General features: G+C 40.5%; 1 protein-coding gene across 2 annotated transcripts in view; it reads left to right on the plus strand.

Moving 5' to 3' along the window:
• The window catches only part of ANO6 (anoctamin 6), a 217,026-nt gene that overhangs the window by 117,530 nt on the left and 77,269 nt on the right, over window positions 1-22,227 (plus strand). For both annotated transcript variants that reach the window (XM_014584198.2, XM_006168558.2), the window contains 4 exons: window positions 13,888-13,953; window positions 16,363-16,650; window positions 16,871-16,984; window positions 18,981-19,096. In XM_014584198.2, the coding sequence (XP_014439684.1) occupies window positions 13,888-13,953; window positions 16,363-16,650; window positions 16,871-16,984; window positions 18,981-19,096 (584 nt within the window). The remainder of the gene's footprint in view (window positions 1-13,887; window positions 13,954-16,362; window positions 16,651-16,870; window positions 16,985-18,980; window positions 19,097-22,227) is intronic.

Below are 22,227 nucleotides of genomic sequence, written 5' to 3' on the forward strand. Positions count from 1 at the left end.
CATTCCTGTTAAGCACAGGGTTGGGACTTACACTCAGGAACCCAGGCTGACACACAGGTTCTGACATACTCAGGAGGCAAGTTTCCAAGGCCATTCTGGGCATCAACATAAACAGCAGATAAGAGAGGATGAAGAAAACACTCATGCTCGTTGTTGACTGCTTTGTTCTGGAAGAGCTATGTCGATTGTGTCACTTTTCATTGGTTAGAACTCAAGGTGGGAAGTATGGTTTCTGGCTGGCGCTGTTTCTCAGCAGGCCCCATACACTATGGAGTTAGCACGGCGTTCTTTGGTGGACAGCTATTTGTCTTTGCCACAGCTACTAACTGGTTATGTGACTTAGTTAATTTTCCTATCAATATCATACCATATTTTTTTTCTAAGTCTTTTTTTTTTTTAACATTTTGACATCTCTGAAATAAACTTATATCTTACTAGTGGTTTATAATAATTTCATTGGCTGAATCTTTTTCTTGTTGCTATGTAAAGTATTGGCTTACCATATAGTCAGTGGTATTTTAGGTTTAGGATATGGGATTTCAATACCTAGTCCACAGGATTATATTTAAGATTAAGTAAAATAGCACACATAAATGTTACATAAATTTTTAGCACGTAGTAGTAAATGCTAATTTCTGTGTCTTCCATTTTATTGAGAGTTTTCTTAAGACAATTCCCTGGTATGAAAAGACATGATTCTCCTGTTATTTTACAACTTTATCATTAAAGAAAAATAGCAGAGAGTACTTTCCTGTGGACACTAAGATAAATTCCATGCAGTCATAGTCACCATCATCAAATATGCATTAAGCATCCATATGCCAATGGGGCTGGATGGAGCACCATATAAAGTAAGTTAAACAGACCTAATCCATTAAAGTATAAAGGAAACAGTTCTGGTTTTAGACAGGAGCTTTACTGCCATAGCGAAGGGGCCCTGCAGCTGCTTACATTATTAATAAGTTCTGCATTTGCTTTAGACAGAAACATAGGTCCCAGGGTAACCCTCATCAATCAGGAGGGGGAAAAATAATCATCATTAATTTCAGCAATCCTTGAACTCATAGATTGATACACCTTGATGCTGGTTTTTCTAAGCTGCTCCTTGAAGTGTTTTCAATCTATATTTTCACATATTACTTAATTTGTACTCCACCAACATTTAAAGCTCAACTCTGGAATCGCACTTCTATTAATTGGAAAAATATTTGGGAATTCCAGTGTACTCCTTGTCAGGCCTTATCAAGGATTTAAGACCATATCAAGGAAAGGCAATTTCAAATCCTGTTTTCTTTGAAAGAAAATAAATTATGTGTAAGTCATATTGTTTTCCTAGGGAATCAAGAAGGTTAACTTTGCTAGAGCTTATCTAAAGAGTATTGTTAAACCCTTTCTAAGGCTGGGGAAAGATAAAAGTGATAGAAGCACAAACACCAAAAACATAAATAAAGGGCTGCATGTCCCCATGAAAAAACAGAAAACACCGTCCTTGTCAGACCTCCAAATAGCATGTGACTTTGTCCCCTTACATTAGTGAAAACTCTTCAGAAACTTAATGCCTTCCTCTGAAATGCTTAAATGGTTTGCACTGAGAGAGTTCGTGGAGATGTCACAAGCTGTTTCAACAACAAGCACTCATTTAGTGCTGCATGTAGCCCAGAGTCAGTTTGACTGTTCTACATTGCAACAGGAGCAGCAAACTCAAAATGGCTTAAGTACTAAAAAGAAATAATTTATTTTCTCATTTAAGAAGTATTCTGGGGGTCTGTGGGTGGCATAGTGGATAAGATGTTGGACTCACACATGACCAACCACAGTTCGAGCCTCAAACCCTTAGGCTTGAGACTCAGACCAGGCATGTATGCATGCATTTCCAAAATCCCAGGAGGAGAATGGAGATGGAATTGCGGCATGGCCTCCCCTGGAGGGTGACTTTTCACTTTTTCTCTTTGTCTCTGTCTGTCTCTCCAGCAGCACATGTGCCCTACAGCAAAAACAAACAAAAACAGTAGTAGTCTGGAGGGCCAGCAGGTGGTAAGGAGGTTAACGTGGCTGGATCCTACATGGCTGACTGCATCGTTGAAGTCCTGGACTTGGTGACTTGAAAGACACACCAGGCAAATGTGTGTGTGTGTGTGTGTGTGTGCATACACACCCAAAATCCCAAGAGGACAATGGTGGAGACCATCCCTCCAGGGGGTGATTTCTCACTTCTTCTTTCTCACTTCCTTTCTCTCTCTAGTGAGCTATATAGTGAACTTCAGAGAGAGAGGAGGGAGGGAGAGAAAGGCCCATCGATCTGGAAATAGAGTCATTTCTGATTTAGATAATGTATTGACTTAAAGAGGTCATTTCATCCATCTGTTCCACTATAGTCAGTTGGTTCTTAAATTGGCTTCATTTGGTTTTAAGACGGCTGCTGCAAGTTTAGGTAGACAGAGGCGGAAAGGGAAGGGCCCTTTCTCATGGCCCTTTTTTAAGTGAGAAGGATACTCCTTTATTAGGGCCATCAGCAGATTTCTTCCACAACTGATCATCACAAATTTGTTATTAAGTCAACTTCTGGTTAAGATAAATAGAATTATCATAATTAGAATAGACTAACCAAGTTTGGTTTTTCATGCCTGGGATCGCCTGATCATTTAAGACCTGAGAAACAATCAGGCTTTCCTTAGTTATAAAGGAGAGAATGACTGTCCAGAAGGCAGCCTGCAGTGTCTGGCGCTGTACATGATTACATGTACCTAAATATGTTTGATCCATATTGCGAAGAGCAAAGATGTTTTAAATAAAACAAATTTCCATGTATTTTTCCAACTCCTCCTGCTCAGTTTTGTTGTAATTGCTTATTCCTTTTTTGTTTTTGCTAGAACTGCTAACAAGTAGCAGAACTTTCCTATTTTGAATCTTGTTTCGTCTGACCTAGTAATGGTATAGTTGAGATGATGGTAAAGAGAGTGGAGAGGTGCAGGTAGTACAAAACCAGAGGAAGTGATCCTGAATATGTCTTTTATTTTTAAAATCTATTCCTAAAAGTTAATGGAAAATTTATATCCTTGAAGTTGATAAATAAAAAAGTTTATAGGGACCAGCAGTTAGTGTAATGGCTATGTCGCTGGACTCCCACGTAGTTGACTGCAGTTCGCGTCCCAGACCCAGTGGCTTAAAACTCACGCCGGGCGCATGTGTGTGTGTGTGCCCAAGATCCCGAGAGGAGAACGGAGGAGAAGGGATTGCGGCGTGGCCATGCCCCCTGGGGGGGGGTGATTTCTCACTTTCTGTCTCTCTGTCTCTCTCTGTCTGTCTGGTGAACGCACGCACCCTATAGCAAAAACCTCTCAAAGAGAAAAAAAGTTTATATATAGAAGTGTGAATCTGCATTTCACTACATGGAAGTGCCTTATCAGCTTAGGGTCTTAAAATGACCTGCTAGAGAAGGATGGTGTGGTATGGGAAAGCTGTTTGTCAAAGGCTACAACATTAAAGCCAGAAGGGAGGAATAAGCTCAAGAGAATTATTGTACAAAATGGTGACTTATTACTTATAACTATATTCTTGAAAATTGCTAGAGAGTAGGTTTTATGTATTCTCACTCACAGGATAAATAAATATGTGAAGTAAGCATGTGCTAATCAGCTCGATTTAACCTTCCACAGTGTATATGTACTTCAAAATAACATGTTGGACATGATAAAAGTGTACAATGTTTGTCCATTAAAATAAATTTATAGAAATATTAGAAAGAAAGTGAGGGGGAACAAAAGACTTGAGGTCACTTACAGAACAGCATCAAGAATAAAGTAATTAGGGCCAGCCCTGTAGGGCAGTGGCTAAAGCTTTCTGTGTGTGGAGCCAGATCCCAGATGACTGACTTTGACTCAAGTCCCAGCCCTAGTGGCTTAAAAAATACATAGGGCACAAGTGCACCCTTTCCCCAAAAATTCTTTTTTTTTTTTTTTTTGCTATAGGGCACATGCACTCGCCAGAAAGACAAGAGAGACAAAAAGCAAGAAAGCATCCCCTCCCCCCAGGAGGATGGTCACACCGCAATCCCTTCTCCATTCTCCTCTCAGGGTCTTGGGCATGCACACACACACGCCCAGCATGAGTTTAAGTCACCGGGTCCGGGACTCGAACCATGGTTGACTACATGGGATTCCAGTGACATAGCCATTATGCTAGCTGCTGGTCCCCTGTGCCCCAAATCTTAAAGTGATGGAGAAATGGTAGAAAAGGGAGTACAGCACCAGCACACCCCATTGGAAGGTAATTCGTTTTCTCTCTCTGGCTCTCTCACTCGCGCTCTCTCTCACTCGCTCGCTCGCAAGTGTGTATGTGCCCTCTGGCAGTTAAAAAAAAAAAAAAAGAAGTAATTAATGAGTAAGTCAGGTTGAAATAAATGTAAAGGCCAGAAAAATAAAACGAAGCCATGTGTCAGAGTAATAAAGTGATTTATTGTAAACCATAAGGTCTTTTTCAGAAATTAGAGCTCAGCTGGAAATTTGCCTATGAACCTCCTACTTGACAAAAAAAAATAAGAGAATATTATCAGTAGCATGATCTAAAGTTTCAGAATAATAAAGACAAAACTGGTTGTTCAAAAGAAATCGTATCCTGGTAAGAGGATCCTGTGGAGAACAACATCCCATGGCGCCTCATACAGAGTAAGCCATGATTGCATAGTCTGAAAATTAGCTTACCTTCTCCAGAGTGAAGAAACAAAGGGATAGCAGAGGTGGGAGGAATTATGAGGTGTCAGAACAGTCTGAAAAATTCCCTGGAAATTTGCCACAGAGTGCATGAATTGGAAATGCTCTCCCCACCCCTTAATGAGAAAGGGAGAGGAGGTATTTTTGGACAGGCTCTGGCTATGCCACAGTCCTTTTGCCCCAGCCTCCCAGGGTAGCAGTGGTTATAGGCACACACTGCCGGGGCGTTTAAGTTGGTCCAGGATCCAAACTCAAGCCTTCTATGTGTCTCTAGCATCACACTCTCCTGCCTACCACGGCAGGGCCGGCACTTGAGGCTCATGTTAGGATAGGTTCACAGGAGATGATGGCAACAGGGTTGATAAGTTTCACCTTCCCAGACAGCTTGTGGTGGGTCTTCTGTCTTTTGTTCTAGGGAGTGAAATCAGGCCTAGCTTCAGTTCATTAATATTTTAAACGCAGGGAACTGCTCTTTATATTTTTATCTTTTTCCTTGCTTTACACCCTACTTGCTTATACTAAGATTATAGGTTAAAAGGAATAAATTAAATTAGAATCAGCAGTTTCAAATCACAGCTACAAAACGTGTTGCTGGTATAAGCATGTTTGGTTTTATTTTTGAGTACTCAGCACAAGAGCAACGAATCTAAACCCTGCTTCTTATTTCCACAATGGGAAGTGTCCTTGGGCTCAAACCTTAAAAACAGACAAACAAAAAAAGAGAATGGGTCCTGAGAGGTGAAACCCGATTATTCTGCTTCATCTCATTGCAGACTTCAGCAAATGACACACAGATAGGGAGAAGAGAAGCTCCCTTTCCTAATTTCTTCTCTTAAGTTCTGGCCTTTGATTTGAAGGGCGAAGCTTTTATCTACCCTGGTACCAGCAGTTACCTGTGCTTCACTAAAAAAAAAAGTGAGGGAAAGAAAGAAAAAAGAAAGAAAAGAAAAGAAAAGAAAAAAGAAGAGGAAGGGAGGAAGAAAAAAGAAAAGAAAAGGTTATTTATGTATTTGTTCGATGAGCAAGAGACAGAAAGACAGGATCCCCCAACAGAGTCTTCTTGATACTTCAATCTGTCCCCAGGTCAGCTGGCCCCAGATCATGGCACACATGTGCCCAGCATACTCAGGGAGGGCTCCATCCATAAACCCAGAACTTGGTCGCATGGGGTCTGCCTCTCAGAGCATTGTATTTTACCACTGCACCACCATCCAGCCTTGTTTTGTTGTTTATTTTTCTTCATGAGAGAAAGACCAACAGGTAGGCTCTCACGAACAGCACCTGCATGCTCTGACACTCCCCCAAACCTTGCAGCCAGATGTCCCGGTGGACCTGGATGGAGAAGTCAGAGCCCTCCTGCTGGGTCTCCAGCATCATGCGGCAGTGCCCCTACTGCCTGTGCCACTGTAGTTGGGGCTCTTGGTCTCATATTTTTAGTCACCTCTAAAGCAGTGTAGGGATGGCAAAAATGGGGTAGGGTGAGAGGAAAGGAATTAAGGGGGAAAAGAAAACATTTAAGGAACACAAAAATGGAAATGATTTATGGATGATAATATCTTTAACTGGACTAATATACAGTGTATTCATGCTGGGAAATTCATTTTGCATGCTGTAATGATACACGGTATATAAAAAAAGATAAAAATAAAATACATTAAAATTAAAAAAAGAAAAATCAATTATACCAAATTCTCATGTAAAGCAGACTTGAAGGAGATAATAAAGGAATAGCTGCTTGTGTGCACCTGTACATGTATGTGCATGTGTGTGCACAGAGAAAAGGTATGTTCTAAAAAAATTTCTTAAATGTGTCTGATGAGAAGAGTCACCTCAGTTACTTGTTAAAAATAGATTGTCCAGGGACCAGCAGTTAGTGTAATGGCTATGTCGCTGGACTCCTATGTAGTCAGCCACGGTTCGCGTCCCAGACCTGGTGACTTAAAACTCACGCTGGGCACATGTGCATGCGTGCCCAAGATCCCGAGAGGAAAATGGAGGAGAAGGGATTGAGGCATGGCTATCTTCCCTGGGGGGGATTTCTCGCTTTCTGTCTCTCTGTCTCTCTCTGTCTGGCAGGCGCACACACCCTATAGCAAAAACCTCTCCAAAAAAAAATATATATATAGATAGATTGTCCAGGTCCCACTCATACCTACTGAGTATTTCCAGGAGAACCCCCGCCTTTTTAATAGTAAAGTGTGTGCAGGTATGCTTGCGTGTGCAAGAGGGAGAGAAAGTACTCTTGACAGGGGTTTGTCACACTGCAGTTCTCCTTCCCCCCGTTCTCCAGCTCCTCAGGATCTTGGACAAATGTGTATGCACCAGGCTTGTTTTCAGGCCAACACAGCTATCTGAGACTGCAGCTGGCCCTGTCACCTCCACCACTTCAGGACTCCAGAGATTGTACCATCTAGCAAGGGTTGAGAATCTACATGTTAAGTAAGCTCTCCAAGTTTTTCTTATAGATGCATAAGTTTAGAAAAGTAGGCACTACAATGTTTATAGTAGTAGGTTATGATTGAATTTTTTTTCTCTCTGAAAATTTTAAGTTACAACAAGCATTTTTTTTCTGCAATTACACCAAAAATGCTCATTAATAAAGCAAATTTGGAAGTAAACTTCAGATAAATATTTCTTTGTGCTTATCATTTAAAATGTTCATCTGTTTTCTGTCCCCTGACAAACACACATTACCCACTTGAGTAAATTTCTCATCAGATCGGTCCACTAACATTAAATGTTTTATTTCCAACACATGAATTTAAATTAAGTCCCAATTAAATAATTTATTCAGCTTACCAGACCTTCTGGAGCCCATGATATATAACTAATAAATAGCACTTAGAGTAATTAGACAGTAATTTTTTGCACAAATTAACTACCTTTGACTTACTTCTCATGAATCTTCATAGGCTTAACAAAGATTGGCAAGTTGTAAAAACAGTGACAAGAACATCAGCGCATTGCCTGATGGGACTGTAAGACTATTTAACATAAGCTACGCACATTTCCTTTAATGCCACCTGATTTGGACTTTATCATCACATTAATTTTCCTTCTTAGATATGGCAAGCTCTGCTTCTTATACTGAAAATGGTAGCTATTGGTGTTTACAGTCACTGTCACCGTATAATTCACCAGTAAGTCCTGCACAACGATGACTTTATTAAGCCAAATGAGATGTGAAATGTGTGATCTAAGGTGCTTTGGGACAGAGAGCTTCCTTAATTATGCCGATCTGTCCTTTGTGGTTTTGATTGCTTTATTCTTTATTTCTCTGATAGCTTTATTAACCTTTCTCAGAAAAGATATGAATAAAATTCCAGTTTCGGGAGTGCAGTACATGCTCTTCTTCTTTTTCACTTTGAACCCCTAGTACCTTTATAGCATTTTCCTCCAGCAGTAATAGAGCCACGTGCGTCTTTTCGTGATGTACATAGGTCCCCAATGATTACAGTCACTTTGGCTTTACTAGAATCTAGTAAGGGGAAAAGATCTGATGGCAATGCAGATGAATTTGCTTCCCTAGAGATAAGGATTCACAACACAATTTAATTTTTGACTAGGCAATTTTTTTTTAAGAACTGGTGAATCTAATTTAATCATTTTGTGCTGTCAAATACAGATCATGGACTATAGTCCAGACTTAAGTTTTTATATGTAAGCTTTTCCAAAAGGCACATAGATAATTTTTAGTTTAAAATCATGTGGCCTCAGATACTCATTTATTCCGCAAACATTTACCGAGCAATGGCTTTGTCAGCCAATATGTAATACTAATTATCTTTCACTTTGAACAGGAAAGACAACCCTATTCTAATTTTTTAAATGTCAAGAACATTGTTACTTACCCAAGTATAAACTCTGTAGAGGAATAAAGATGATGATCTCATATTAAAGAGACTTAGACAATCTTTTCTTGAGTAAGCAGTCTTTTCCTGTATGTGCCTATTTGACAAATAGACCTTAATATGCTAATTTACTTTAGGTACCTGACAAATCAAAAAAGTTGGTGTGATCAATTTTTTAAATAGTCTTTTGGTTCTTTGAGAATTGCCATGCCAAAGGGAAAATAACATGAACTGTCTTATTAAAGTAACACCAAGGTGATGTATTAACATGTTTAAGCAAATAAAGATGTCCTAGCCTGGATTCAACTGTTTAAGTATTTATAGTTGGTGGTAAAGTAGAGGGCATTATAAACCAACCCCAAGGTCTACCAATTATCCTGAGAGAAATCGGGTAACTATCTCAGGAGTTCTTTATAAAGAACTTAAATAAGAACGGAAATAGGAGTTAGTACCACCTTTTAGAGGACAGCTTGGAAATACATATTAAAGAACTTGACTACATTCTCGACTTCACAATTCTAATAATTTATTCTTAGGAAGTAATAATGGATGCACAGAAATTGTTCTACAAGGATTTCCCTAATAGTGAAAAATTAGAAGTAACCTAAATATCTAACAATTTGAGATTGGCTAAATTGTAGTACGTTTCTCTCACAGAGTATTATCAAGCCCTTAAAATTAGATAGAAGAGCAGTATTTCTAATGTTTCCTGTATCTGTGATATTCAAAGGTGGCATACTCTCATTAGTGAATTCCCTTATATACACAGAAGTGGAGCAAAAGAGAAGAAATATAAAGATATGTTCTTACCCATCGGAAAGTGAGAAGGACATAGATATCCATCAGATAGCAAAGTAGGTAGTTCAGGACAGGATAGCCAAGTATATAAATGTGTCAAAGAGAGCTGAGAGACTCAACATTAAGATCCATATACTGGACCAGCCCTGTAGCCTAGTGGCTAACAGAACCAGGTTCCACATGGCTTACCATTTTTTTCCTGGTGAGTGCATATGCCCTCTGACAATTTAGGGAGGAGGAAAACAAAAACAAACAAACAAAAAAAGAGCAATTCCAGAGTTCCAGTGAAATGGTGTTAGTAGTGTCCCACTGGAGGGATAAAGGTGTCATTGAACGCTTGGGGTGGAGGCAGAGTGGGTTGGCGATTACCAGAATAGAGAGAATTTGTCTTGTAAAAAACTGGGAGGCAAAGAAGATAATGATGATGGCTAAGATACCTACAAGGCTTATTATATGCCAGGTATCACACCAAGTCCTTTTTCAAGCCTTATCAAATTATATCATCTCTGGCTTTTGAACTGAAGCCACTGATGGTTGTAGAGTTTATTTGCCCTACATCAGAGAACATTGATGGACAGAGCCAGTATTTGAATTTTGACTGTGAATCTGACCATTACACCCAGGAGTAAGAGGAAAACCAAAACCACAGGAGCTAAAGGGTCTGTTTGGTAGAGCTAAGTCTGGGAAGAGAGAGTCCCAGAAGGATGATGAGCATCGAAGTCTCAGCAGAGAAATTCCACAGGGAAGAACCAAATCTGACTTGATCTATTCAGCATGCCGCACTCATGGCCAATGCAGTTGAACAACCAAAACAGGAGCAGTTTGTGTTTGATGTGCTTGATGATAGGACTGCCCTCTTGGGACACTGGTTCATTCTGGGCTCTCTGAACCTTATGTCTTTTATCATCTAATAATTCAAACTCTACAAAGTATCTGGAAATCACTTCATGCTCCAGATGCCCCTACACTATCTGGTGTTAGTAAACTCCAGAATTAAACTGTATTTCTCTTCTTCTATCCTATAATACCTGTAATGAAGGCTCACAGGAAATTTGGTGGGCTCGGCACAAGGAAGGCCAGTTACCACACTGCAGTGGTTTGTGCTCCGCCATCCATTTCCACATCCTTGGCAGCCATTGGTTCACCCTCCACTATATTCATTCATCAGACTCTCATTACTCTAATGTAGACCTGTTCCAAGTGCTAATGATATCAAGATTAAAAGACAAACCTCTCTGACTGTGGGAGTTGAAGAGCAGGCAGGGCCATGGAAGGATTTAATCTTCTTGAGAATGGGAAATATCTGAGATGTTTGTTGACTGAAAAGTAAGAGCACTAAAGAAAGAAGGTATTGCCAAAGAAAACTCAAAGAGAAATATGGAAGGATGGGGTTTTGACATCAAGAAGATAAATGGTATCCAGCTATTTGATAGGTAGAAAGAAAGAGACCTTTTGCAAAGGGTCACAAGTAAACAGCTGCCATTTCCTCTGTGAGTAAAGACACAAGGTCACCCTGCAACCTGCCAGTCTGGAAGTTACCTTTCCAATATTAAGAATCAGAAGTCTGCTGGTCTGGAATTAGCTGTGGAGTATGATGAGCACCTCAAAAGTTTGGAGCATCTCTCTGGTGTGTGGCTAGCAGCCAGGAAGGAGATAGCTGTGTCTCATGGCAGGTCTAACTGATGGAAATCATGAATTTGTAATGGCTAGTTAACACAGTTGCGCAATTCTTTTTTTCCTACCAGCACGTAATTGCAAAAATATCCATTAAGCCACTGGAGAAGTCTCTTTTGACTGTTTCTCCTACTCTTCTAATGAGAAAGATATTTGTCTCCAAGAGCTAAAATTCTTAGGCCTGAGCTTAACACACCTTAACTGTGAAATTCTAGACTAACTTCTAGAGGATGTCGGGACCCAAGGAAGGGCCCTGCTATGACCTGCCAGTGAAGTCATCTGCAGTAGGTTGCCCTTGTACAACCTCAGTGTAAGTCATCTCCCCTGAAGGAGAGCCCTTCTCAGAATACTTGATCCCTCTCTCCACAGCACAGTGATTTAGGTTGTGGGCACACAAGTTTTCCCTGGTTCGCAGCTACTCCATCAGTCAAGATTCTTGCTTGCAGGTAACAGAAATGAGCTCTAATGTATACAGATAAGCAATTCATCATTAAAAGGGTGTAAGGAAGTACACAGATTCTCCTAAAGGGTTTTACAAACAAGCTTAGAGAGTAGGCAGCCGGCAGTACCCCAAATCCTATTGCACAGCCAGTCTAGGGGTAGGGTTGAGGCAAGGCACAGGCTGCTGCTGGCACCACAGGCACCACTGGTCACTGAGAGCTCCAACCATACCTTCTGCCTTGACTGTTTCTGGAACTAGCCTTTGCCCTCCACCACCACAGAGTGGCTTCTGCTTGGTTTGGCTTCTTTGCATCAGTGGCTTCCAGCTCAGATTCTGGAAAGGGTGGTCTTGTTAGCAATGCCTAGCTTGTGTACCCATAACAGAACTTCACAGGAAACCAGGAAAGGGGTAGCTTGTATTTTATATGCTCTTGCAGACATCGGCTTGGTAGGAGTTGAAACACCGAGTGGCCATTAAGAACAACGGATGTCCATTAGGGAGCCCAGAAACAGATGCATGAGGAGATGTCTCTGTCCTCCCATCTCAGGAGAAGGCCCTAGGTCACTGGTTACTGAGTTTCTCAATAGTTCCTCTATCATAGCCTAGTTTAAATTCTTCTTTGAGTCCTTAGCACTTTGCAGGATGCTTGGAAAATAGTGGGCTCTCAGGAAATGCTTATAGAATTAGTTAATAAGTGCTGGCTGAATATATTGTTCCACCAAACATGTGCAGGACATATGCTTTGCATCAAGAAGTATATTGAACACTGCAGAGTCAGAGTGCTTTATCCAATAATAAAGAAACAATCAGGAATGAGGACCAGGCTGCCATCCTAGTCATCGAGAATCAAAATATGAGGATTAGGATCTAGAGTGAAAAAATGCTGCACAGATAAGAAATAGAGTAAATCTGTCAGCTTCCCAAGTTGAGCAGTGAACATGATAGGTCAGGGCTATGAAGAGCTGAAAAATCTTCCTAGGAAGAATTGTGGAGCTGATGGGGAGCCAGGAGGCAGTTACCTGGGAACATGGGGGGAAAGCTGTACCTCCAGCCTCCCTCTTCTGACTTGAGGATTTCTTGGTTCATTTTAAGGAAACTATAGTGCTACAGTTTTTCTCTAAGTTATTGTATCATGTGCTCAAAGCTCTTAGAATGGTAGTTACATGCTTAAGAACTATATACCAATTTTTTTTAGAGAGATTTTTGCTATCGGGCGCATGCGCTCAACAGAGAGACAGTGAGACAGTAAGGGAGAAACCAGTCCCCCAGTGGGGATGGCCACACCACAGTCCCTTATCTTCCATTCTCCCCTCCTGATTTTTAGCACACATGTTCATCCACCTGGTGTGAGTTTTAAGCCTCCAAGTCTGAGGCTCAAGCCACAGTCAACTGCATGAGAGTCCAGCAACATAACAATTATGCCATCTTCTGGACTTGTTTAGCTCTTCCATGAATGAGAGAGAAAGGGAACCCCAACGGGATCCTAGTGCCACAGTCCACCCCCCAGCCTTCAGCCATCTCCAGCAAGCACATGCCTGGTGTAATCAGGGAGGTCTCCAGACGTGAACTGGTACCCTTCCCTGGTGGAATTGCCTTAGAAAGCATCACATTTTAGCACTATGCCACTGTCTGGCCCCTGCCATTTACTAATATTGGGTCGTTGAAAAAGCCATGATGCATTTTTACACACAAAAAAAAACATACATCATGACTTTTCCGATGCCCCAGTAAATAAATGATTAATAAATGATAAAGCAATCTTCAATAAATACGGTATCTTCTGCATCTTTTGACATGGCTGTGTAACATGGACAGATACACTATCAATGATTTCATTCCTTGTTTGTTGCAGATTCAAATGTTTATAGCCTTATTAATATCCCAGTCTTGCAGAAAGGGAAAAAAAAAGATCCTTGGAATTTTGCCTAAACTCTCTGTGATGTTTTATTTAATTTGATCAAGGCATGCAGGGATAAAATATATGTATCCAATCACCTTTGAATGTCTGATATGGAAATAAAATTTTTTAAATTTGGAATCCTGAACTCTGGAAAATAATATCACTGAATGGGACTGAGAAGGCTCCATTCTTGTACTTACAAGTTAAAGGTCTTGCACTTTGCCAAGCTGGAGATGGCACAAAGGGCCAGAACCTCCACCAGGGTGGTCAAGGGCCTTCCAGAGTGCTCCGAGAATCAAACTGTACAGAGCATTCTCCTGTAGATTCAACACCCACAAGCCACCAATAGAGAGAGCCATTTCATTGCTTCTGCTGCCTTTGAGCAGCTGCATCTCTTCTTCAGGTTCAAATTGTTCATTTTTGTTTTAGGTTTTTTCCTTAAAAAAAAGTTTTGTGTTTTGTTTTTGTCTCTGGTAGAACTGAAAACCTAACATATCAAATTTCTTTTGACAGAGAAAAAGACAAGCCTATGAATCTAACCTTATCTTCCATGGCCTGCAGCTAGAAGCAACACGATCTGTAAGTTTTGGTCCTTCTTTAGCTCTTGGTTCCCACTGGGATGGCATTGGAGACATAGCCCTAGCCATCCCTCAGTCCAGATTGGGAGGGAGTTCACCAAGATCTGTGCTGTACAGAATATATTATCTTTTTCTGATTGAAGCCAGCTTTGTTTTTTTTAGTTTGCCATGCACTCACCAGCAAGAGCGGAGAGAAAAGGAAAAGTGAAAAAGCACCCGCTATGCGGTATGGTTGGCTACAATCCCCTTTCTCCATTTCTCCTTGCTGTTGGGATTTTGAGCATGCACACACACACCTGCCATGATTTTCAAGTCACCAGGTTCAGGACTTGAACTACATGATCAGCCCCATGGGATCCAGTCACCTTAACCACCACACCATGGGCCGGCTCACCAATAGGTCTTTCTTAATAGCCCAAGAATTTTAGTGAATGCATATATGAATGAACCTTTTAAAGGGTTTGTTTTTATTTATTTATTTTCATGAGAGAGAGAGAGACAGACGGCAACCCCAACAGGGGTCCCGATGCCACCGTGTACTCTCAGTCTTCAGCCAGGCCCTGTGTCATGCACACATTTGTGCTCAGTATACTCAGAGAGGGCTTCAGACTTAAACTGGGAACCTTCCCATGTAATTTTGCCTTAAAGAGTATCAGGTTTGGGGATCAGCAGATGGCATAATGGTTATGTCACTGGATTCCCATGTAGTCAACCTTGGTTCAAGCCCCGGACCTAGTGGCTTAAAACTCACACCAACCACATGTGTGTGTATACCCAGAATCCCAAGAGGAAAATGGAAGAGAAGGGATTGCAGTGTGGCCATTCCCCGGTGGGAGGAGGGGTTGATTTCTTGCTTTCTCTCTGTGTCTCTGCAGTGAGCATACCCACACTTGAGCAAAAGATCTCTCTCTCTTTTAAAAAAAAAAAAAAAAAAAGAGTATAACATCTTACTGCTATGGCACTGTCTGGCCTCCTAAAAGTTATTTTGTATTTTTAATTATATTAGCAATAGTTCATGATAAAAATTAGAAAACATAAGAGTAGGAAAAATGTTTAAATCATCCTTATCTTAATGATCCAGAAATAACCTGAAGTCTCTGTATATTTTTTTCCCTCAAATACATGTATTTTCTTTTTCAAGGGGAGCTATCATTTCACACTTTTATAATTTGTTTTTATCCTTTATAATAAGTACATTCCTATCATTCTTTTACATTATTTTTAATGACTATGTAGCATGATAATAAACAGATATTTAATAATTAATCAGTGTAATTCTAGGTTTAGAAGATTAAATATTTTTATTACCATAGCACAGTAATGAATATTCTAGTGTTTTTATTTTAAGTTACAACCTGAATGGAGTCATGGACAAACCTAACAAGTTAGTTTTTGTTAGTTAAAATATTTGTTTTATTGAAAGAACTATGATCATTTGAATTACTTAATTTGAATAAAGAAATTATCACTAAGGAAAAAAATCTATCATGGTATACAAATCTGTGTTTATTATATCTTCGATTTACTGGTGTGTGTGGGTGTGGGTGTGTTTTAACTACCAGCAACATAAGTAAAATCTGGGGCCAGATGGTGATGCAGCATTAATGCCACTAGATCTTTAAGGGAAAGTCTGGGGTTCACATCCCTGGACCTCCCCTAAGCATGCCAGGCACATGTACACATGGCCATGAACACAGACCAGCTGAGACTGAAGGTGGGTTGCAATATGAGGACCCAGTTGTGGTTCCTCTCTCTCTTTCTCTGCTTCTCTCTCTTATGAAATAAACCTAAAAAACAATGGAATAAATAAACCTAAAAAACATGAGGGGTGGAGGTGTCAGCTCTGTGACACGTTGGTAATGTGCTGCTCAAGAGGAACTGGATCCCACGTAGTGACACACTTTGAATCCCCAGCCTGGTCAGCATGAAACACGCTGAACGTACGCATGAATGCCCAGGATCTGGTGGGCTAGAGAACTAGAGGAAGGGGATTGTAGTATGACCAGACCCTGTGGAGGGTGCTCATCCCTCCCTCTCTCTCTTTTTCTCTTTCTTTCTCACCCTCATGTGCACACATACAGGTTCCCTCATGAATTTAAAAAAAAAATTTTTTAAGAAAAAATGTTGATGCAAGAGCCACAGTAATGCAGAGGTAAAATGTGATGCTGTGAGGCCAACTCACATGGGGAGATTCCAGGTTCACACCCAGAGACCTCCCTGAGAAGTGCAGGCACGTGCTGCCCACAGTCTGAAGCTGGCTGAGTCTGGGGATCGATCATGGCATGGAGACCCTGTTGGGGTGCTCTCTTGTCTCTCACTCATGAAGAAATAACTGAATAAACAAAAGAAAAATCTGTGTGTGTTAAAATTTTGAAAACAATTCGTTTGGTCTATTTTTATTCCAATACAGGTTTTAGATGACAAGCTTGTATTCGTGAAGGTGCATGCACCATGGGAGGTGTTATGTACATACGCTGAGATAATGCACATCAAGTTGCCTCTGAAACCCAATGATCTCAAAACCCGGTCCTCAGCCTTTGGTACTCTTAACTGGTTCACCAAAGTCCTCAGCGTGGATGAAAGTATCATCAAGCCAGAGCAAGAGTTTTTCACTGCCCCATTTGAGAAAAACAGGATGAACGATTTTTATATTCATGATAGAGATTCCTTCTTCAATCCAGCCACCAGAAGCCGCATTGTAAGTCAAAATCAAATTTAGTCGCTGTTGGGGGTGATATAAAATTTATTGATGAATAATTAAGGGTTTGATTGGGTTATTTCAGTTTTGTTATTAAAAGCTGCCAGAGATTAAAAAATAATAATAAAGTGTGCCTATAGATGCCTGTCAGAGTAGTAAACAATAATTGGATTGGTTAGTTATTCTATATAAACCATTTACTGTGTTGGAATCTTTTTAGGTTTACTTCATCCTCTCCCGAGTCAAGTACCAAGTGATGAACAATGTTAACAAATTTGGGATTAACAGACTTGTAAATTCTGGGATCTACAAGGCAGCCTTCCCTCTCCATGATGTAAGTCAAATGCCAAAAGTGAAATAAAAGGCCGAGTATACTCTGGTGTTGACAGTAGGGAAGGACTGACCTTCTGGGCCTCACATTTTTTCCTCAGTAAAGTTGAGATACATATAGTGCAAGATGACAAGCCCATTTAGGACAAATACTGGCCATTTTGTTCGCTGGGGGATTCTAGGCATAGCTAAGGTACTGAGTATAAAAGAGTGAACGAATACATCACAGTATCTCTCCCACGGTAATGTGTAAAGGAGTACATATTCCCAGGTAATCTGGAATAGCATTGCTGGGCTAAAATGTATGCTCAGCCACTTTTAGCTCAATGATCTTATTAAAAAAAAGTCAGTTAGCCTCTACGTTTCTCAATTTCCTTATCAATAAAATAGGGCTGTTAGAGTACCTACCTCATAGATTTGTTATAAGGATTAATTAATCTATGTCAGTTATTAGTCCCCAGCATGTAGTAACTACTATATATATTAGCTCTTTTCAGAGTTACTGACAGATGTTGTCAACCAAAAAAGTATTAGTTATTTGTAAGCATAATACATGTTAGAGCATCTTGTTTATTATTTTCTGTAACACAGACTTTTTCTCCCTAAAATACTGTATTCAAACTGTTCCCTGGAATATTCCAGAGCTTTTTAAAAGCATATGTCAGAGTTCTTGCCATCATGGCAATGCCCTACATTGTTGACCTTTTTTTAAGGACTACATTCTGAGGCCACAGCAACCCCTCAAATTCAAGAGTACTTCTTTAGCTGATGATATCTCTTGTGAAATGCAGTTTTAAAAATGTGACAGCCACAGACCCATCATGGTTCTGTAAATGCAGGAGTATTGTATCTAAAGCTGTTTAAATCATTATCAAAATAAATGAAATACTGTATTGTACCGCATTGTTAGTTATGTTCAATGTCAGTATATCTGAATCTCTAAAACCAAAAATGTAAAAGATTAAGATTGATTATTGCTACAGTGTGGTACATGTATTTGTGGGCAGCAGCAGTATTGAAATGTTTAAGGTAATAAACACTGAACAGCTCATTGATGCCATGGATAAGTGGAGAGCAGGGAGCTGAGTGGACAAGCAGATGCTGAGCTTCTGACGAAGAGACCCAATGCGGCCATCCAGCCTGGTAGTCCATGTGTTTTATTTTTGTGCCCCAGCAAAACTAGCAATTGTATCATGACACAAACAAATAGTTGTCATGAATATTAATCTGGGATGACAGGGTTCTGTAGTAGTCACTTGCCATTTGCTCATGTTCAGGTGTTTTCTCATAAAGCCTATTAGAACTGCATGTTCCCATATCCACAGGGAATGATCCCTTATTTGGGATGGAGGTGGGTGGAGGTCAAGGCCCATGCCAAGGCTTGGCTGGGTGGTATTCTGGTTCTAGTACAGGAAGACAGAAAATGAATCAGACAGGAAAATGAGTCACTGAATTTAAGCAGAGGCAGGAGGTTTTGTTTGAATAAGTTTTGTTTGACATCAGGCTTCTCTACTGTTTATTTTCTACATGTTGTCACAGAATAACTGCTGAACTATAGGGCAATGCCTGGGTTTTAGAGGTGAATTTGCTGGTAACCAGCCAAGCTCTTGGTTCCTCCATTGTCAAAGGAGGGAGGGGGGCCACCAGGTCCCCTGTTGTGGTGATTTTGGATTGAATGGCCTAGTTTTCATTGTTTAGGACTTCCCCACTAGTAGGATATCCCTGGGACTCCCACCAAGGACCTTCGGTGCTCCCTGGGACTATAGCATTCAAGCGTTCATCCCCTGCTGTGTTCATAACAGCCCCAAGGGAAGTAATAATAAATCCCGTTCAGAATCACTAAAAATTAGATGGTATTTAATATCTCTGCCAACAAGAGAGGACCACTTACAAATGACTATTGGTGAATTAATTATTAATTTAAAATTAGTAATATCAATATCATATTTAATGAACAGATTTGTGAAAACATGATGCTCATTTATTTCCTTGCTTCACAGTGCAAATTCCGCCACATGTCAGAGGATCCCAGCTGCCCGAATGAACGGTACCTTCTGTACAGGGAATGGGCTCATCCTCGAAGCATATACAAAAAGCAGCCCTTGGATCTTATCAGGTGAGTTGTAGAGAGCACCTTCCAGAGAGACACTTTCAGGGTTACCCTCGAGGCATCTAGCTATGGCAATACTCAGAGTATTGCCCAACCAGGAAGGCTCACCCAAGCTTTGAGCTTCATTGGCCAGAGCTTCTTGTTGTTTCCTAGTGTTTTGGGTTTTGCTGTAGGGTGTATGCACTCCCTTCTCCTTCAATCTCCTCTCAGGATTTTGGGCAATAATTTCACATTTCTAAGAAAAGTGATTTTTCAACTAACAGTGCTATATATGGCCAGATTGTTAAGTGTGAGGAGTGTTCACTGTTCAGATATGCAAGATAATGGAGGAAGTGTCCCACCAGGAAAGAGGAAGACTTCAGATCTGGGAAATAGGAACCCCAGTGCCTGAGAGAGGCCCTGAGAGGACCCTGTGACAACTCATGGCTGGAGAGTCGTTAGTCTGGTTGGAAGAGGTCTGAAGGGATTTATTGAAGAAGTTGAAACTGGTGGACTACTTCTTATGTTTGAAGTACTGAGGAAGTTGTGCATCATGGGAGACTCTCAGGTTGACTTGTTGATAAGTACACTGAAAACGAAGAAATGAACTATCCAGGCAATTATTAACTCCAGGGAACACAAAATATCAGGCAGGAGGAAAAAGTAATCATAGCAAATGACTTGATTCAACTGTGAATGGTGTTTACAGAGTCAGAATAATGTAAAGCAAGGGTATTGATCTAACCAAAAATTATAATACAGCTGCCCGAGAATGGAGATATGGATGTGCAGATGAGGCAGGGGGCTGAAAGAGCTTAATCCTCATCGTTTAGAGGAGAAAGTCAATAGGTGGCACATAAAGCTGAAAAATCAATGAGTGGCACTTCATGCATATTACTTAGAGAGATGGAAGTAGGTACCCAAAGAATCAGCTGTAAGAGGTGAAAGTAGCTGCTTCTGGCAGCTGGAAATAAGTTAGGACTGCTCTTTTTTATAATGCAACCTTCAGGAGCTATTTTGCTCTTTTGTAACTGTACCATAACAATGATACAAAAATGAAGGGTGATTTTTTTTTTTTTAATTGTTGTTAAGAGTTGGGTATTTTTGACAGAGGGAGACAGTGAGCAGAGAATGTGAAGGGTTTCTCATTATTCCCAGCTTTTCAGCAAGATCATTTAAGATTAGGAAAATCTTTCTGACTTTATCTACAATGTAATGGAGAAGACTTAGGAGGGTATGAGCACCCCATAACTGTAGATATCCAGGCAGAGACTGCCTGACCAGCTCTCTAAATATACAGGATACTTTTACCATTAGGAGGTTAGACCAGGCAACTTCTGAGGTTCTTTTCACTTTTAAATATCCCATCCATGGCTGGGTGTTAGTAAGAATCCCTTACTGTACCATAAAAAATATACAAAAAAGAAAGGTGATTTTTTTTTTTTTTAATTGTTGTTAAGAGTTGGGTATTTTTGACAGAGGGAGACAGTGAGCAGAGAATGTGAAGGGTTTCTCATTATTCCCAGCTTTTCAGCAAGATCATTTAAGATTAGGAAAATCTTTCTGACTTTATCTACAATGTAATGGAGAAGACTTAGGAGGGTATGAGCACCCCATAACTGTAGATATCCAGGCAGAGACTGCCTGACCAGCTCTCTAAATATACAGGATACTTTTACCATTAGGAGGTTAGACCAGGCAACTTCTGAGGTTCTTTTCACTTTTAAATATCCCATCCATGGCTGGGTGTTAGTAAGAATCCCTTAAGAAAAGCATAACTAAGAGAGGCCAAAACATCTCAAACACATTGCCAGGTTTTTCTCTCCCAGCACTACCCCATGCCTGCCATTAGCTTGTCACCAGCAAGCTAGACAACAAAGCTCCACACACATGACAATGAACACAATTTGTTTCTCCCATCTCCTAATTCCACATCAGCCTCAGCCTTTCTTTTCCCCATGGATGTAAGCTACACTCAGGCCTGTGACTATGGTGCTTGGTCTCCCACCTGTTCTATAAGCACTGGTTCAGCCCAGGGATGTCCTGTCTAAAGTCTCTCAAAACTCCAGGTTGTGCTCAGGGCTAAGTCCACTCGGATAAGCCCAAGAAGTTCTTCCCCACTCCATACTGAACCTGAAACTTCATACAGGCCTAAGCTAACTTTACCTCTCGGGGGAGCTATAGAGATTGAGGCAGAAATGAATCAGTCTAGTAATATATCAGCAACAGTCATATAGCAATTACTTCATTGCTTTCCCTTTGCTTCTAGACCCCTTCTTTCTGTCTGAAACATTTAGCTTCCCTTTCTGGAACAAGTCTTGCACTGCTTGTTCAACCTACCCACTTCTAATCTTCCTATGTGGCCTCTTGCATTTTACCCTAGAGTTAAAGTACATCATTAATCACTTTTTTTAAAAAAAGATTTTTGCTGTAGAGTGTGTGCACTCACCAGAGAGAGAGAGAGAGAGAGTGTTAGAAATCACCCCTAGGGGTGACCATACCACAATCCCTTCTCCATTCTCCTCCCGGGATTTGGGGTATGCACACACACATGCCCAGTGTGATTTACAAGCCACCAGGTTCAGGACTTTAACTATACTGTCAACCATGTGGGACCCAGCCACCTTAACCTCCATGCCACTTGCTGGCATCATTAATCACTTTTTAAACCTTAGAAAAATAAATAAATAAAAGCACTAGACATAAGGAATACTGAAAAGTGGATTTCTCCTATCTATCCTCCCTTCTCCCATTCCCACAATGAGTTTTACAAGGATTTTGGCCAGGGAGACATTCCACTACCAATTAGTGTTGTCACTGGTCATTGTCTTGTTATTTGTGATTTACATTACCTTCCCTCCAAGGAGGTTCCCTGATTGAGAGTGAGCAAATAATGGCGAGCAGATTGTTCATGCTCATTTGTTTCATGCACATTAATCTCTAGAGACTGTAAAATCATGCCAATCTTCACAAAGAGCGATGGCAATACTCAGGGTTGCTCCATATTCTGCATTTTTTCCTCCTTTGCTCTGCTTTAATTTACTTTGCTTCACCATGCAAACCAGTGATAGTGATCAGTACTTCTGTGCTATGTAATATACTTTTTGTTTCATAGAGGTTGGGATCTGCTATGAAAATGACTACATTTTAAGATTGAA

This window comes from Tupaia chinensis, unplaced genomic scaffold, assembly GCF_000334495.1.
Source record: "Tupaia chinensis unplaced genomic scaffold, TupChi_1.0 Scaffold145870_1, whole genome shotgun sequence".
NCBI classification, from domain to species: Eukaryota; Metazoa; Chordata; class Mammalia; order Scandentia; family Tupaiidae; genus Tupaia; species Tupaia belangeri.